The 17,612-nt window shown below is 56.4% G+C and overlaps 1 protein-coding gene across 5 annotated transcripts in view; it reads right to left on the bottom strand.

Annotated features, from left to right (window-relative positions):
• The window catches only part of GRIK5 (glutamate ionotropic receptor kainate type subunit 5), a 63,140-nt gene extending 50,104 nt beyond the window's left edge, over window positions 1–13,036 (bottom strand). For all 5 annotated transcript variants that reach the window (XM_018062475.1, XM_018062477.1, XM_018062476.1 and 2 more), the window contains exons 1-8: window positions 12,798–13,036; window positions 9,067–9,195; window positions 8,593–8,757; window positions 5,951–6,048; window positions 5,692–5,857; window positions 2,848–3,026; window positions 1,013–1,066; window positions 773–934 (exon numbers count right to left, since the gene is read on the bottom strand). In XM_018062475.1, coding sequence (XP_017917964.1) covers window positions 773–934; window positions 1,013–1,066; window positions 2,848–3,026; window positions 5,692–5,857; window positions 5,951–6,048; window positions 8,593–8,757; window positions 9,067–9,145 — 903 coding nt within the window. In that variant the 5' untranslated portion in view covers window positions 9,146–9,195; window positions 12,798–13,036. The remainder of the gene's footprint in view (window positions 1–772; window positions 935–1,012; window positions 1,067–2,847; window positions 3,027–5,691; window positions 5,858–5,950; window positions 6,049–8,592; window positions 8,758–9,066; window positions 9,196–12,797) is intronic.

The following is a 17,612-nucleotide window of genomic DNA, read 5'->3' as shown; positions in this document are numbered from 1 at the left end:
TGCGAACAAATACACGTTAAGTATGCATCTTTTTTGTGTCTGCATTTATTCAGCACATTTTTGGACATCTACCCTGAGCCTGGTTTTAGGTGTGGGGATACAATAACGAACAAAACAGACAGAAACCCTTGCCCTCATGGAACTTAAAACCTAAATCCCTATAAATACATCTAAGCACAACATACAGCAAGCCACGGGGTGGTTAGATAAGCAAAGACAGGTGCTATGGAGAAAAACCCAGCAGGGAAGGGGGCTAAACAGTGGGTGTATGTTAGTCACTCAGTCGTGTCTGACTCTCTGTGACCCCATGGACTGTAGCCCTCCAGGCTCTTCTGTCCATGGGATTCTCCAGGCAAGAATACTGGAGTGGGTTGCCATTTCCTTCTCCAGGGGATCTTCCCGACTCAGAGATGGAACCGGGTCTCTCGCATTGCAAATAGCCGGTAGTTGGCCATTTTTAAAATAGGGGAGCGGCTGAGCAGGAACTTGGTGATGAGGGAGTGAATCGCTAGTTCCCTGGGGATGTGCATGCAGAGCAGCAGGAAGAGCAAGCGCAAAGGCCCTGGGGTGTGCGTGTGCTGGGGCACCTGGGGGTGTGGCTGGAGCAGGTGGAGAGGAAGAAATGTGTCAGACTGAACCCCAGGGCTGCACCGTGAGGCCTACTAGATGAACTCAGAAAGTAAGAGGGGTACTGGGGGTTCTGAGCATGATCGGCCGAAGCCTGAAGGCGCCCCAGAAGTGTCTGTGTGCAGAGAGGAAGGCGCGAGCTCACCGCAGGGCCGGGGTAGGTGCTGGCTTCACAGTTCTCCCTCCAGGACATGTTGAGGCTGCGCACGAACTCAGGATAGAAGGGGTGCGAGGTGTTGAACATGGAGAAGCCCAGGATGTTGGAGGAGTCCTCCACGACCCCGTCCAAGTGCAGGATGGGGAAGTCCTGAGGCCAAGAAGAGGGCGTGAGCTGGGGTGGGCCCGCCTGGGGCAGAGGCGGGTGGGGGCTGCAGGGGATACGCACCATGGTGGTGAGGATGTACTTGTAAAATGCTGAGGTCATTCCCAGCTCTGAGGCCTGGAGAACAGAGGAGGCAGCAATGGGAAGAAGCTGAGAGACACCCCGTGGGAAACAGTAAGAGACACCCAGGGACAGAGAGAGACGGGAAAAGGGTAGAGGTGGGGTAGGTAACCTTAACTTTAACCCCCAGGTTGCCCCAAAGCCAAGTTTGGGGCTGCTAATGCGTAGGGCTCAGCCTGGTCACAGGTCAGAAAAACTACGCCTTGCCATCTTTAGAAGCACTTTGCCATGAAAGGATGCCCATTTAAATCTCAAGATTTGGGGGAATTCCCTAGAGGTCCAGCGGTCAGGACTCTGCGCTTCCACCGCAGGGGCAAATCTAAGAGCCCACCTGCCTCGCAGCATGGCCAAAAAAGAAAAAAATTTAGAAAATAAAAAATAAATAAGTAACTCTCAAGAGTCACGTTGCGAGCCCCCTTTCTCACAGTCTTCAAGCAGAACAAAGTTAGAAGACATCTCAAGCCAGCAGTGCCCAGTTCTGTCCCGCTCTGATCATTAGAACAGGAAATGGCACCAGCCTGCATTTCCTGCGTGGCAGGAGCTGTTAGCGCGTGGTTACAGCCCCTTCCAGGATAGGAAAGTGCGGGCCGGAGAGGAAAGTGATCACTGGTCACCCGGCTCACACAGGAGGGGCTGGGACCCCGGCCCAGGCCTGCCCTGCCTGCCTTGAGAACCCAAAATCTTTTCTCTCAGACGCCTGCCTCAAGAGCCCCGTGGATTCTGTCACACTGCTTTCCTAGAAGCTACACTCAACAATGACATATGGTTTTAATTTTTCAAAAGCTGGAGAAAAATAAATAATACAGATTAGCTTATAAGGAAAATTAAGAGCAGGGAACAATGAATGATTAAGGAATGTGGCTCACTGGGGGGTGGAACTTGGAGGGCCCTGGGGTGGGAGGGGAAGGTCCTGGGGCTGGCCCATCCCGGGTGGCCTTGAGCCAGTCCCTCTCTGCCCCTGAACCCCTCCTTCTTCATTCACAAAACGGTATCATACTTGCCCTGCAGGGTGGGATGAGAGCCAGATATATATATATATATATATGTTGTGCTATGCTAAGTCCCTTCAGTCATGTTCATCTCCTTGTGACCCCATGGACTATAGCCCATCAGGCTCCTCTGTTCATGGGGTTCTCCAGGCAAGAATACTGGACTGGGTTGCCATGCCCTCCTCCAGGGGATCTTCCTGACCCAGGGATTAAACCCGCCTTTTTTACATCTCCTGCATTGCCGGGGGGGTTCTTTACCACTAGTGCCACCTAGGAAACCTATATAATTTTTTTTTTTTGGCTGAGCTGTGCAGCTTGTGGAATACTAATTCTCCAACCAGAGATCGAACCCATGTTCCCTACAGTGGAAGTGTGGAACCTTAACCACTGGACCACCAGCTAATTCCCAAGAGCCAAATTAAAGAAGACACGCAAACACCCCAACACAGAGCAAGACAAGCACTCAGTAAACACCACAGGGCACTGCCAGTATGCCAACATCTACCCTGGGCCAGGGGCCATCCGGGTGCCTCCCCACCATTCCCTCATTAACCCTAGTGGCAATCCATTGAGGTAGGAAGTACTCTCAAAAAGGGGAGGCAACTGTCCAGGATCCAACCAGGGGTGCAAGCAGGAAGAGACAGAACTTCCTGGTGGGTGTTTGCACGTGGGAAGCGGGGATCCGGACCACCGCGCGACCGCTGAGGGCCTCAGCTGACTTCCTCTGTCACCCCATGTTTCTGCTCCTGACCCTGCAGGGAATCAGAGACGGGGCCGGGAGGGACCCACCTTACGGAGAATGAGGTGGGAGATGGATGCGTTGGCGTCGATGATGATGGTGGACACTTTGTCGTCACGGATCTCCTTGAGCAGCGGCGTGGGGTCCCGGCTGTCATCCAGCATCCTCACAGACAGCGTCTCCTTGGAGATGAGGAAGCCACGCACCAGCTCCTCCAATCGCAGCAGGCCTGAGGGAGGGAAGGGGCCCTGGGTTAGAGCCCCTCCATGCGCCCAGATGGGAGCGGCTGCTCCCTCCTCCCTGGCATGGGATAGCTAGGGAGAGGATGTAGGGCAGCTGTCCAGAGCGCAGCTGGCTCTCTTGGGGCACTGGGCCAGCACCTCCCCTGACCTCCACATGCCCGTCTCCTACCACCTTTCTGCCCCCAAGGGGCTGCATTGCAGGCACGCACACTTCGCACGTGCGGAGCCGCAATCTGCTCTTCTCACCAAACCGCCAGTCTCTCGGGGTCAACGCACAAACTCCAGCCGGCCAGGTGCTCAGGCCAAAACGTTTGATGGCAGCCTGGCTTCCTCTCCGTCTCACATCAGCGCCCAATCCACCCAGGCTCGAGTTTCAAAGCATACCCCGTGGCGCCGAGCCACCATCACCGCCCTGGCCCAGGCCGCTGCCATCTCCTGCCTGTTACAAAGGCCGCACCCGCTCTGCACCCCCGGGAGAGCCTGTTCCCCGGGCAGCAGCCAGAACTGCTGTGAGCAGGTGTGTCCCCGTCTGTTCCAAACCCTCCGACGCCTTCTCATGTGTTCAGAGTGAAGGCCAAAGTCCTCACCGCCTCCAAGGCCCCACTCCATCTGCCCACGTGCCTCATCTCCCTGACCTCAGCTCCTCTCACTCACTCTCAGCCATGCTGGCCTCCTCGTTCACACGCACACACACGCACGCACACACACACACACACCCGGTGGCCTCCTTGCTTGCTGTCCCCTCTGCCTGGAACGCTCTTCTCCAGATCCCCACTCAGCTCCCTCCCTCACCACCTTCAGATCTCTACTCAAATGTCACCTCCTCAACAAGGCCCAAGCCCACCAGCCCATTTCAAATACCACTCCCTGCCCCAGCTCTCCCAGTTCCTGTCATCTTCCTCTATTTATCCACAGGACTTTATACACACACACACACACACACACACACACACACACTTTTTTTTTGGCTCTGCTGTGCAACATGGGGTCCCAGTTCCCCAATCAGGGATTGAACCCACAGACGCTGTATCGGAAACTCGAGTCTTAGCCACTGGACCGCCAGGGAAGTTCCTGTCCACAGGACTCAACACTGCTGACTGGACTACGTCTTCTCTATGTTCACCTCCTGGGTCCTCTCATTAGCTCTGACAAGGGCGGGGACCCCTGGCCTGGCTCATGCACAGCCTGATCCCTAAGACCAAGAAGAATGTCTGGACCACGGCAAGTATGCAGGAAATACCTTACGAAAGAGGACTTCCTGGAGGTGACTGAGCGCGGTCCTCTCTCTCCAGCTGCACACCCACAGGCCCACCAGCCCCCTAGACATCCGCACATGACTGTCTCAAGGATACCTCAAACCCACCGTGTGCCCCAGAACTGACCGTCCCTTCCTCCTCGGGCAGGACCTGGTCACCGTCCATGACCCCTCTGGCCTTCCCTCACGATGCTCCTCAGATCCATTCTGGCCCCTCCGGCCCCTGCCACCACCTGAGGCCTAACCAAGACCATCCCTCCCCACCTCCGGGGGGTCTCCCTGCCACATCTCCTGTCCCTCTCCAAGTCTGCTCTCTAGGCAGCCAAAGGGCCCAGAGCGCCCTTCCTGCGACATACTCCCCTGCCTGGCGTGGGTCCTTTCCCCACCCTCCATCACTGGGCTTCCCTGATGTCTCAACGGGTGAAGAATCCACCTGCAATGCAGGAGACACGTCTGTGTTCCATCCCTGGGTGGGGATGATCCCCCGGAGGAGGAAATGGCAACCCACTCCAGTATTCTTGCCTGGGAAATCCCATGGACAGAGGAGCCTGGCGGGTTACAGTCCATGGGGTCACAAAAGAGTCAGACACGACAGCGATTTAGCACATCATCTTCAGGATAAAACACAGGCCCGGAGTGACAGAGCCCCACCTCCGGGTGCTGCTTCATTACTTCCGCACAGGAGGCATCTTTGAGCTTCTCTGGGCCTTGCCTCTGCTTTGCTTTCTACTCAGTACCCATGCCTTTCCTCCTCTCCCACCTCAACTCATCCCCACCCTTCAGGTCCAGCACAGAGGTCACTTTCTCTGGGAGGAGGACTCTGAGGCTCTCAGACCAGAGTAGGATCACCGCCCCCTCAACTCCTGAGAGCTCGCATCACTCTGAATCATAACCGCTTGACCACCGTGCGGCTCAGTGGCCCCGGAGCTCCAGGAAGTCAGGGACGGAGCCTAGCACTGCTCACCGAGGAAACGCTGGGACCTACAGGGGCCCTGCTCTGAGCCATGCCTAGTGATTATCTGCGCATTAGATGGTCTCTTTGGGGGTGGGGAAGTGAGAAGCTCTATGGAACCAGAGATCCGGGTTCCTAAAGGGAAAGGGATGCAAGGACAAGGAGAGACTGTGCTGACTCCCCCAGACCTTACAACCAGGGGGCACCAATGACTGTGAGAGACTAGACCTCTTGGGAAGAGGAGTTTGGGGAAACAGAAAACAAAGCCTCCCATCCTCCTCCCTCGTGGGTATTCCCTGGCAGTCCAGCGGCTAGGGCTCCGCATTCTCACCGCCAAGGGCCCAGGTTTGACCCCTGGTCGGGGAACTAAGATCCCTCAAGGCTCAAGGCGTGGCCAACAAAATCACATAAGTGAAAATGAAATAAAGAAACCGTTCTCCCTCACACTCGGCCTTGGCGCAGATGAGGCTGGCCGAGGGGTAGTTGAAGGACTTGAGGATCCGGGAGACGGCCAGGCTGACGTCCTCGTTACTGGGGTACAAGCTGACGGACGCGAAGCGGAGGTACTGAAGGCGGGGCGTCTCCTCAGGACCCACCTTGATGTGGGGGATCTAAAGAGAGAAGAGCTTGTGCTTCCATCCTGCTCCCCCTCCCCGGCCCTCAGCCTTCAGGGACCCGCCCCCCACCCCAGGCTCGCCTCTCACCTCCTTCTCTCCACAGATATGGCTCACGGTGGAGGCAGACGCGGGGCTGGAGGAGGGTCCCAGGACAGACACAACCCCCTTGGGCAGGATCTGACACACTGTGAGGGGCAGGAGGAGATCGCAGATTCAGGCGCTTGCTTCCTCCTCTTCTGTTCCCACCCCTGGGGACCCTTTCCTGGCCTAGGAGAGAACCCCACACTCCACATAGGGCTGCCTGATCCTCCTCCCTGTGCCAGGCACCCAGAGGCCCGATCCCTGACCTGGCCCATTGCAGGGGAAAAAAACAGAGGGGCCACGAGACAGAGGGAGACACGGAGACATGGTGACAGAGGGCCAGGCCAGAGCAAGAGAGAAACAAAGAGGGGAAGAGGAGACACCAAGGACCTCCTTCTGGCTGCAAATCCAGTGTCTGGTTTCTCAGCGTTTGGCTTTCTCAACCTTTTTAACCACACAAAACCTAGGGTACGGGGCTCCCCAGGCGACTCAGTGGTAAAAGAATCCACCTGCAATGCAGGTGACACAGGAGCCACGTCTGTGTTCCATCCCCGGGTGGGGAAGATCCCCTGGAGGAGGAAATGGTAACCTGCTCTAGTGTTCTTGCCTGGAGGATCCCATGGACAGAGGACGCTGGTGGGCTGCAGCGCATGGGGGTGACAGCCACGGTTCCCTCTACGCTCTACACCCCAAACACCGTTCCTCTGTTGCGTTTACTGGCTCTCTTTCTTCCCTTTTCTTTCTCCTTATATACGTGTGCGTCTCTCGGCTGGGAGGCAGGAAGAGTCTTGTTCTCACCTGCCCAGTGCCCATCCCCATGGCAGAACTTGAACTTTCCCTCGGGGAACCACATGGTTCCCAGAACTGATTGATTCCTGACCCAGGATCAAAGAACCACGTCGTCCTGGCCACAGGGATCGGTTCAGAGATGGGGACGGGCTCAAACTAGGCCATTGAGAGCCTTCCCCAGTTCCCCTGCTAAAATTATCCCTGGCTTTGCTAAACTGGAGAGATGTAAAGTTTTGACCAGTTGTGGCCATCCTGACACCAGCTGGGGAGGGCATTCCCGAAAACAAAACCAACTGAGAGGAAAGTAGGGCCCAGACCAGAGATGAAGACACAGAGCTCCCTGGAACATCACTTGAGTATCTGCATTAAGCCATGCCAGAAACAATCCAGGGATATCATTCAAGCACCTGGATCCAAGCAAGCCCCAAATTAATCTTTAGGTGATTTTGCTGTTGTTCAGTCACCAAGTCGTATCTGACTCTGCAACCCCACGGACTGCACCACGCCAGGCTCCCCTGTCCTCCACTATCTCCCAGAGGTTTGCTCAGATTCATGTTCATTGAGTCAGTGATGCTATCTGACCATCTCATCCTCTGCTGCCCCCTTCTCCTTTTGCCTTTAATCTTTGCCAGCATCAGGGCCTTTAGTGACATGACCTGCTAAGTTTTTTTTCTTAAGTCAGCCTGAGTTGGGTTTCTGCCACCCAACAAAGAGCGTTGTAACTAAACTTCTCGTTTTCCTCCACATGTACTCCCAGCACGCCTTCCGTGTTGGTGAGGGGGGCAGGGTCACCATTCACCACATCCCTGGAAATGATCCTCAGCTTTGATCTCTCTCCTAATGGTCAAGTCACCAAGTCCTGTCTCTTTTTTGTCCTCAGGTTTTCTCACATCTTCCCCCCTCTCTTCAACTCCTCCTTCCCTGTCCTATCTCAGGGCTGTCAACTCAGGCACTCACCAGCCTCATCAGCCACCCAAATCTAGCCTCTAGGTTCTACTTTCACCAGCTCCCTGCTCCAAACCCATCAATGACTCCCCACTGCCTGCAAGTGAAGATGGCATCTTTCAGCCTCCTCAAGCTGACCTGTCAACCTGTCCAGCCTCACCGCCCATCATCCAGCTATACTCTAGTCTCTCACATCCCTGCAAACAGGTCCTGAGCCCAGGTGGTCAGGCTGAGTGCAACCCCACAACATGTTCCTTGGCTCCAAACGCTCAGTCGTCCCCTCTGCCCCAGCTCCAGACTACAGGCGGATGCCTGGAAAACCATCTGCCTCCACACCCTTCAATCCAGTCTCTCAATTTGTGTTCTGTGCTACTCCAGCCAAAAAAGTCCAGGAGTCACTGGACCCCATCTGGCCTCTCAAAGATCTGAAACAAACGTGAACAAAACAAAGGTTCTGATAAGGTCTGCAAGGAAGAAATCTAAAACTCGTTTGAAGGCCGGCTGCATCTCCCACAAGTCTGTGTCCCCAGCACGTCTGTTCAAGGGACATTCGCTCAGTCTGTGAGTATTCAATAGACTCACGCACCCCTACTAGAGGGCTGGTTGTGTTTCACAGGCTGGATCTTGAACAATGCCTCTCCTTCTAGATCCTGCTCATGTTTCAGAGCTCAGCTTCAGGTTAGTCTTCTCCAGAACACCTTTGCTGTCCTTGCCCCTGAGGCCCCCAGCCCCACTGTCTGGGCCCCTCGTTACTTAGCTCTGGGGGCTTAGCATCCCTAGCCAGTCATGAAGCTTGTCTTTCAAATGAGGCCCTCGGGTCCTCCAGGGCAGCACCCAGAATAGGGCAGGCTGAGGGAGGGATGGAGGCAGCAGCCCGGCCTGCCTCACCCCCACCCCCCCCCGGCCCTGCTCACTGGTGTCCGTGGTCTCGTACTGGCTGTCCCGCTGCAGCTCAAAGATGTCCACTTCCACGCGGGCCTTGGCTGGGACCTCGATGATCCCGTTGATCTGCTCCCGGGCCAGGGCCAGGGCCAGACGTTCGCCGCGGCCACACACAGTTTGGTCGTCCAGAATGGCAGCTGAGGGAACACAGGAGTTGGGGACCGTACTCCTGGGTCCTGAGGGAGGAGGGGCTGGGCTCCTGGACTCCTTGGCTCTGAGGCAGGGCTGGAGGTGGGGTGAAGGGGTCCAGATTCCTGAATCTGAGCTTGGAGAGACCTGGGATGCCGACTCCTAGGCTCAGGGGGAGGAAGGAGCTGGGCAGGGGCTTCCAGACTGCGGCCCAGATCCCGGGGTTCCTGAGGGACCGGCATGGTCGGAGAAGAGCCCCAGGGCCCAGTGGGAGGGTCTGTGGGGAGGCAGGGCCGAGGAGGGCTTCAGGGCCTCACCCATGCGCAGTGATGAGAGCACCTGGCGGCTGGGGCTGGCGAAGGCGACAATCAGCAGCAGCAGCAGCTCAGCCGGCATCTTCCTCCCCTCCTCATGGGGACGCAGCTGCCGCGGCCCCCACTCGCCACCTGCAGGGAGACCCCCCCCGCCCACGGGGAGATTGCCAAAATGGGGGCTTCTGAGCCCCTCTGTGGACTGCCGGATGGGGGGGTGACCACAGAGCCTGGGACGCAGTTGCTGAGCTCTGAAGGGCCCTGCCCTCATTAGAGCTGACAGTGCTGAAGCCATCACTGGGGGCGCCGAGCCTCAGGAAGACTAGCAGTGGTGGGGGGCGAGGCTCACAGCACCCAGGCATCGAGGGGGAGAAGCACTGATGGAGGATGTTCACAGCTACCCAAGCAGGAGGGAGATATGAAGAGGATCTCAGGTAAGAGCAGATTCCAGGGACTATCTCCACCCCAATAGGAAACCAGGAAGTGCCACCCCCCACCCAGTTCCGCCCCTGTCTCTGGGCAGGCAGCCGTTACTAGGCAACAGAAACCGGCTGGAGAGGATGCAGTGGTTGCTAGGCAACCCCATCCCAGGCCTCACTTGCCACCTTCCTGACGTCCCTGGTTCCCACAATCCCACGGGGAGAGGGGCCTGGACATCCGGGGTCTGGAGGGGAAAGTATCTGGGAGTTAAGAAACTTGGGAAGAGAAAGACACATGGAGACACACAGATGGAGACAGATGGGAAGATCCAAGGCACCTAAGGGGCTAAAAAAGAAAAAAGGATAAAAAAAAAAAGAGTAATGAGAGAGAAAGACAAAAATGGACACAGAAAGAGAGAGGCTGGGGGTGGCAGAGATATGAAGAAACTCAGGAAAGGAAAGAGGGAAAATGGGCCAAAATATGAGGGAACAAAGAGATGATGCGAAGACAAGAGAATTGGGAGAAACAATGAAGAGAAACATTTCTCTTGCAATGGGGAGAAACAGAGAAGGAGAGTTGTAGGGAGAAGAGGACAGGACTAGGAAAGAGAAAGAAGGAGAAGCCAGAAGACAGGGAGACGTGGAGACAGAGAGAAACGGCAGGGCAGGGAGAGGAAGAGAATGGGTGGGTAGAAGAGAGGGAAATCAAGACACAGGAGGGGACTTCCCTGGTGGTCCATTGGTTAGGACTCCAGGCTCCCAGTGTAAGGGGCGCAGGTTCAATCCCTGGTAGGGGAACTAAAGATTCCACATGCCAAGCAGTGTGACACACACACAAAAAGGCACAGGAGGGACACAACATAGAACACGAAGACAGAATGGAGAGAAGACACAAATCTACTGAGACGCCACCAGTAAGCTGGATGGAAGCAGTGAATAAAGCTGGGGGGGGGGCACTATCTGCTGAATTGGGTGCCAAACTATGGCCCCCCTCCTCGCTCTAGGGAGCTGAAGACTAGTGGGAGCCAGTGAGCCTCTGCTTCCCACAATTGCTCCCAGTGCCCTTGCCCTCTGCAGGGGGACCACTGGGCAGGGATGAGTCTGGCCAATTGCATGGCTCCCCCTGGTCAAGGGCCGGGCCCCATGGGAAGGGACACTTGGGTTTCCATGGGAAAGGGTTCCTAAGAGGCCTCACCCCACTCATTCCCATGGGAGGAGGGCTTAGGCTGGGGAGATGGCAGAATGAGACCCACCGATGGAGGAGGCAGAAGCACATGGCAACACTTCACATCATCCCTTGTAGCCAGAAAAACCTAGGCCAGGGCCGCCAGAGACTCCCGGGGTCCCTGCTCTGCCGACACCTCCCAGGTGACCTTGAACAGGTCCCTCTCTCCCAGGACCTCTGGGAAAGACAGGCTGGGGGTAGGAGGGCCTGCTGGACTGCCTGGGGCCTCTGGACTGTAATCTGCATCGAAGGTGAAGGCCTATCAAGGGTGCAGGACGAAAGGAGGCAGGGCAAACCCAGAAGGAGAATTCACAGGGACAGGGGTGTGCAGGGCGGGGCTAGGAGAGCGATGCGAGTGAGGGGTCATCCTGAGCTCCAGGGGCTTCTGGGGACAAATCAGGGAGGAGACTAGAAACATAAAGACCAAGAAAGAGACAGGGGCCAGAAGGGCGGGGACCCGCAGGTGGCAGACACCGGTGCGAGGTGAAAGAGACAGTCCAGGGACTGGGCTGGGGCACCAGATGGACACAGAGGCATAGGAAGGCACAGACAGAAAGACAGACAAACCAAAGGGAAGTAAGTGGGGCTCAATGAGCGAGAAGGACACACAGACGTTACCTAGAAGTGAGACACCAAAAGGGACAAAGACAAGAGGGAAAGCGCAGAGAGGAGGGCAGGGAATGAGGCCCAGAGACTTAAGCAGAGCCAGATAAAGATGGAAACACAGCAGCTGAGTGAGCGGAATGGGCCCTGCCAGGAGAGGAAGACAGACAAGTGGGCAAGTGAGAAATATCGCAAAGGAGAGAGGGCAAATGGGGTGAGGGATAGGGAGAAAAGATGAACAGATACAGGAACGGAGGGGAGGAGAGAAATCGCCAAACTTTGACAAGGAGGGCTAGTCGGAAAGAGAGAGATGGAGAGAAAAGGTCTATGAGCCACACAGTTTCTCTAGAGAGGAGGAAAGACCAAGTGGGAGAGAGACACAAGATTGAGAGACAGACTCCCCAACATGGAGAGAGGAGAAAGGAGAGTCAAGGAGGGAAACTGATGGAGGGAAAGAAGAGTGAGTGGCCTGGAGGGGCACAGGCAGGGGACAAGCACCCACACACAGAAGCATCCATCCATCCATCCATCTGCACAGAGCAGCATCTTGGAAGCAGGTCAACCCTAGAGACTGCAAGCCCCAAGGCAAGGGGAGGAATGGGAACCAGAAGCCAGGTGGGGGGATGCAGAAGGGGAAGACAGAATAGGGGGCCCAGGAGATCACCACGGAAAAGACAAAGCAGGGCAGTGGCTAAGGAGTGAGGGATGGAAGAGACAGGATGAGGAGTGGATCTGGGGGAAGAAAGCAGAAGTAAGAGCAGGAAGACGGCCTCCAAGCCCAGAGAGGGACAGAGAGGCAGACAGGTGAGCAGAGGCCCAGGCAAAGTGAACAGTGGACAGAGGGCAGTGGGGAGAGGGTGAGACCAGGCAGAGGATCCTTCCAGACAGAGAGGAGACAGGAGAGTTTTGAGAGACGGCGGGAGGGGAGGGAGACCGGGAGATCCATAGGGACACACCAAGAAAGGGCTGGGCTCACCGCAAAAAGAAAGAAGTTGGACAGAGTCAGACAGAGGTCCAACAGACACATGAAATGGGAGATTCAAAAACAGAGAAAAGACACTTCCAGGAGACAGAGACCGGCTGGGAAGGGGCCCACGGTAGGTGGCAAGGATGAGGCTCAGGGGAAAGGAGAGAGACTGGAACAGAGTGAGAGAGCACAGCCGGCCACCGCGGACCCAGGCTGGAGCTAGCAGGGGCGGAGACCAGCCAGGAGTCCTGGAGGCGGAGTGAGGCCCCAAGTTAGAGCCAAATCAGCCCCTCAGGAGCCCAGCAGCTGGGGCTGGGGGCCATGGCTGAGCTGGGTAATGAGAAGAAGGGGTGAGGAAAGGCTGAGGGGAAAGGAGGTGGGGAGATGTAGGGTGCAGGGCAGGCCCTTGGTGGGGGAGGGTGTCTGCCAGTCCGGGCGATCAGGGGGATGTGGGCCCCCCACCAGCCGGCAGTGAGCCCAGCCTTCCAGGCCCAAGCCCAACCCGCACCCTGCAGACACTCACGGATCCTGGTGGGACGGAGGGCTGGGCTCCCTCGAGGCCCGAGGATCGGATGGACAAGGGGGAGATGCTCCGGCGCTGGGCGGTGTGGCTGGGGCGGGGGGAGAGGGCAGTCCACAGGGCCCCCTCCCCCGCCTCCGGCGGTGGCCCCCAACTAATCCCAAACAGGGGGCTCCCCGGGGGGCAGGGAGGAAGGACAGGTGGAAGAGAAGAGGGCGGGCCAGGGAAGGGAGGAAGGGGAAAGGAGAAAATGGAGGAGGGAAGGGGAGAGAGAAGAGGGGGAGGAGGGAGGAAGGTGAAAACGCAAGGGAGGGGGCACAGGCAGAGCCGGGGGAGGGGGAAGCCGGCCCAGGCAAGGGCCCCCGCCCCCTCCCCTAGCCGGGCCGGCCTGGGGGGGCCACGGGGGGCGAGGACTGGCTGGCGACAAGGAAGCCGGCCATCAGGAGAGGTGGGGGAGGGGAGGGCTGGCTGGGGGGGGGAGGGGGCCACCCCTTCCCCCCTCCCCCCTGGAGCCCGGGCCGGCCCTGGATGAGGAGGCTGGGGCCTGGAGTCCTCAAGCCCTCAGCCCGCGCCGGGAATGCATGCTAGGGGCGGGGAGAGGCGGACGAGTGGCGGAGCTGGGGGAGGAGGGGGTGCTGGGAGACCCCGAGAAGAGCCGCCGCCGACGAGCCGGGCCGGAGAGGTGGAGAGATGAAGAGGGAGAGGAGGAAGGAGGGGAGGATGGAGAGGAGCAGGTGGAAGAGGAAGGCGGAGGAGGGTGGGGTGTCCCGGGGCGCCCAGCGCAGGGCCTCGGCGGGAGGGCCTGGCCACGGATTCCTGGTCCCTTGCGAGGAGCAGCCGCCGGCTCCGGGCTCCCAGCTGGGCCTCCCTCCCCGCCGCCGCCGCCGCCGCCGCCGCCGCTACTTCTCCCCTCTGAGGCCGCCGCCTGCCTGCCCGCCTGCCGCCCGCGCTGGGTCCTGGAGCGCAGGGGGGCGGGGGGAGAGAGGAGCGAGGGAGGGAGACAGGGAGGAGAGCGGGCAGGAGGAAGGGAGGGAGGCAGGCGGAGATAGAGAGAGAGGAAGACAGAGAGAGAGGGAGAGATCGGAGGGAGGGGAGCCGGGGGAGGGGGAGCCCGTTGGTCCGGCTGGGGGGCCCCCGCGAGGAGAATGCTGATGAGGGCAAGGCGCTGCATTGGACAGAGGGCCCACCCCTCGGGCCACCTCCTCCACCACACCATGCCACCGCCCTGCCCGGGCAGCCCTTGGGCACAGGCGCCCACAGGAGACAGAGACTGAGAGGCAGGGAGACCTGGGGAGAAGGCCGTGCAGCTGGGGGAGAGGGCTACGGAGATGAAGAAAAATGCAGAGAAATGGCAAGACAGCCATCAAGAGCCACAGAGGTGGACCAGGGTCCACAAAGCCCACAAGGACAAGGACAGGAAGAAGCCCAGCGCAAAGAAAGGGCCGTCGAGACAAGGGAGCAGACCACAGAGACAAGCTAAGGACCTTGAAGGCGAGGGCAGCTGGTGGACCCAGAGAGCCCCTGGGGCACTCTGTCCCCCCTCGTGAAGAGGGGGACAGAGGGAAGCTGGTTGAATGAGGCCTTCGGGCACAGAAGACATGGGGAGCGGTCTGGGGTGACCGGAGAAGAGGCCCACAGAGACTGGAACAAGGGTGGACATCACGGAGACTGGGAGGAGGGCCAGGGAAAGGGGGAGCTGGCCGTGGACCTGGAGGGGGGCCCACAGAGGCCAGAAAATCCAGAGAGGCAGAATGAGGACCCAAAGGACCCGCTGAGGCAGGCACAGCGGGCCTGTGGGAACGAGGGAGTAGCCCCGAGAAACAGAAATAGCCCCCATGGAGATGCAGGGATGGGTGGTCAGTAGGGGAATTCTCCATGAAGCAGAGCAATCCCGGGGACCTGAGTGGGTGGGGAGGAGAGTCACCCACCCAAGCATAGAGGCAGTGGGAAAGGGCAGGGAGCTGGAGGGCAGAGCCTACAGAAGTGGGAGACTCCCTCCCTCCTGGAGAGAGCTGAGCAGGGCAGGGGGATGGCAGAGAAGCAGGAGTGGGGGTGGGTGGTGCACGGCTGGGTGGGGGGTGAATTTGGGGGGAAGGAACATGACAGTTGGCGCTGAAGGCTGAGTCCGTGACTCACCACCACCCCCAATGCTCGTGATGGGGAGGAGACACTAAAGCACTCACGTGCAGCCCCCAGCACACGTGACTGCATGCCTCGCAAGAAGGCACACAGTCGGCACGTGGCAAATCTCACGCTGGCCTGGCACAGAAGTCCCTCTGCAGCTGGCATATGGGGTGGCCCCAACATACATCTGACATGTATATTTGACCCTGAAGGGCCTCTGACTTTGCATACCCCTCCTCATGGGATTTAAGGAAGCCCCAACAGCTAGGTCTGAAAGCCCAGATTTACAGTGGCCTCCAGGCCATTGCTTATGCAGGGATCCCAGCATAAAATGGTATTCTCTCTAAGCTGATCCTGTCTCAGATGCCCTAGTCCTGTGCCACCACCTCCAGAAAAACTGACGCAGGCCTCAGCTTACTCCTGCATCATCTGAAGTGAAGGGACCTAGTCAATCCAGATAAACTGGGAATTCCAAGCTGAAGGTATAAGCAGAAAGATAAGTCAAGCTGGACCCTTCCGTTTTCAAGTGGGGAAAGGAGGCCTCTGCAAGAGTGAGAATCTGCCCAAGAGCATGGAACCCCAAAGGCTGAGTCTAGCTTCCAGGCCTTCCAGGTTATCTGGTTCCTGCCCCTGATGATTTCACCCTGAAGGCAATAATGCATTCATCTGGACTTTCCAGATGGCACTAGTGGTAAAGAACTCACCTGCCGATGCAGGAGATGTAAGAGACGTTGGTTTGAGTCCTGGTTCAGGACGATCCCCTGGAGGAGGTGCATGGCAACCCACTCCAGTATCTTGCCTGGGAAATGCCATGGACAGAAGAGCCTGGTGGACTACAGTCCATAGGATCACAAGAGTCTGATACGACTTAGTGACTAAACAACAACCACCTAGGGTTCATCCAACATCCCTTCTACCCTGAATCCACAGCCACGGTTCCCTCTACGCTCTACACCCCAAACACTGTTCCTCTGTTGCATTAACTGGCTCTCTTTCTTCCCTTTTCTTTCTCCTTATACATGCATGTATCTCCAGGCTGGGAGGCGGACAGAGTCTTGTTTTCACCTGCTCAGTGCCCATCCCCAAGGCAGAACTTGAACGTTCCCTCAGAGAACCATATGGTTCCCAGGACTGATTGATTCCTGACCCAGGATCAAAGAACCACATCGTCCTGGCCACAGGGATTGGTTCAGAGATGGGGACGGGCTCAAACTAGGCCATTGAGAGCCTTCTCCATAGGGTGGCAGAGTCAGACACAACTGAAGTGACTTAGCATGCGTGCAATGCATTCATCCATTTGGTATGATGCTTTGGATGTCCCACCTGAGTGGGAGCTAAGAGTGTAGATCTTGGAGTGAACTCCTGGGTTAGAATTCTGGTTGGGTCTCTTCCTAATGATGAGACATGTTATTTAATTTCTCTGAACCTCACTTTCTCTCTAGAGTGAGAACATTAGTTCCTCCTTTCTAGAGTTATTGATAGGATTATGTCGGAAAATGCACGGAAAGCACGGAGCATAGGGACTTCCCTAGTGGTCTAGTGGTTAAGGCTCAATGCTTCCAATACATGAGGTATTAGTTCTATCCCTACGTTGGAAACTAAGTTCCTGCATGCTGCACAGCCAAAATAAATTGTTTTAAAAAGGAAGCATTTGAGATCCTAATAAAAATAACTTGGACAACTTTTTTGAAGCTGATTTACAATGTTAATTTTTTCTGTACAGCAAAGTGATTCAGATATACATATATATGCTTTAATATTCTTAACATTTTATTATTATATATTTGGCTATGTTCGGTTTTAGTTGCAGCATGCAGGATCTTTCATTTGCAGTGTACGGACTCTATAGTTGTGGTGCATGGGCTTAGATGCCCCAAGGTGTGTGGGATCTTAACTCCCTGACCAGGGATTGAACCTGCATCCCCTGCATCGGAAGGCAGATTTTAACCACTGGACCACCAGGGAAGTCCCCTCATATTCTTTTCCATTATGGTTTATCACAGGCTATTGAATGGAATTCCCTGTGCGATATAGTAGGTCCTTGTTGCTTATCCATCCTATATATAATAGTTTTTATCTGCTAATTCCAGGCTCCCAATCTTTCACTCCCCCACCCCACCTGCTTGGCAACCACAGGTCTGTTCTCTGTATCTGTGAGCCTGTTTGCTCCATGGATATCTTCTGTTGTGTCATGTTTTAGATTCTATGTATAAGTTATATCACATAGCATTTGTCTTCCTCTTAGTTGACTTACTATGATAAACTCTGATTCCATACATATTGCTGCAAATTTACATTATTTCATCTTTTATGGCTGAGTAGTATTCCACTGTGTATATATACCACATCTTCTTTATCCATTCATCTGTTGGTGGACATTTAGCAATGGGGGGAGGGGAAGCAATTAGAACAACTGAATCTCTTGCAGGTCCCCTCCTGTCCTTGGGGAGTAGAGTAGCTCCGGCAACTGCAGGGCTGGGTGGGCGGCAACTTGCTTCCAAGGCCCTGAGAGCCATCCATAAGGGGATGTGAGTAGGCCAGAGCTCCTCAAACATATGGGGATTCCAGCCTTCCTGAGCTTCTGGGCCATCAGCCTGGAAAAAGAGCACCCTAAAAGAAAGTGGAATACAGTCCAGACACTATAGGGTCACCAGCTTCAGGTTCTCACCCTGGCTGTCTTTCAGGTCATGTACC

This window comes from Capra hircus, chromosome 18 (assembly GCF_001704415.2).
Source record: "Capra hircus breed San Clemente chromosome 18, ASM170441v1, whole genome shotgun sequence".
Taxonomy (NCBI): Eukaryota; Metazoa; Chordata; class Mammalia; order Artiodactyla; family Bovidae; genus Capra; species Capra hircus.
This window is presented reverse-complemented; position numbering and strand designations above follow the sequence as displayed.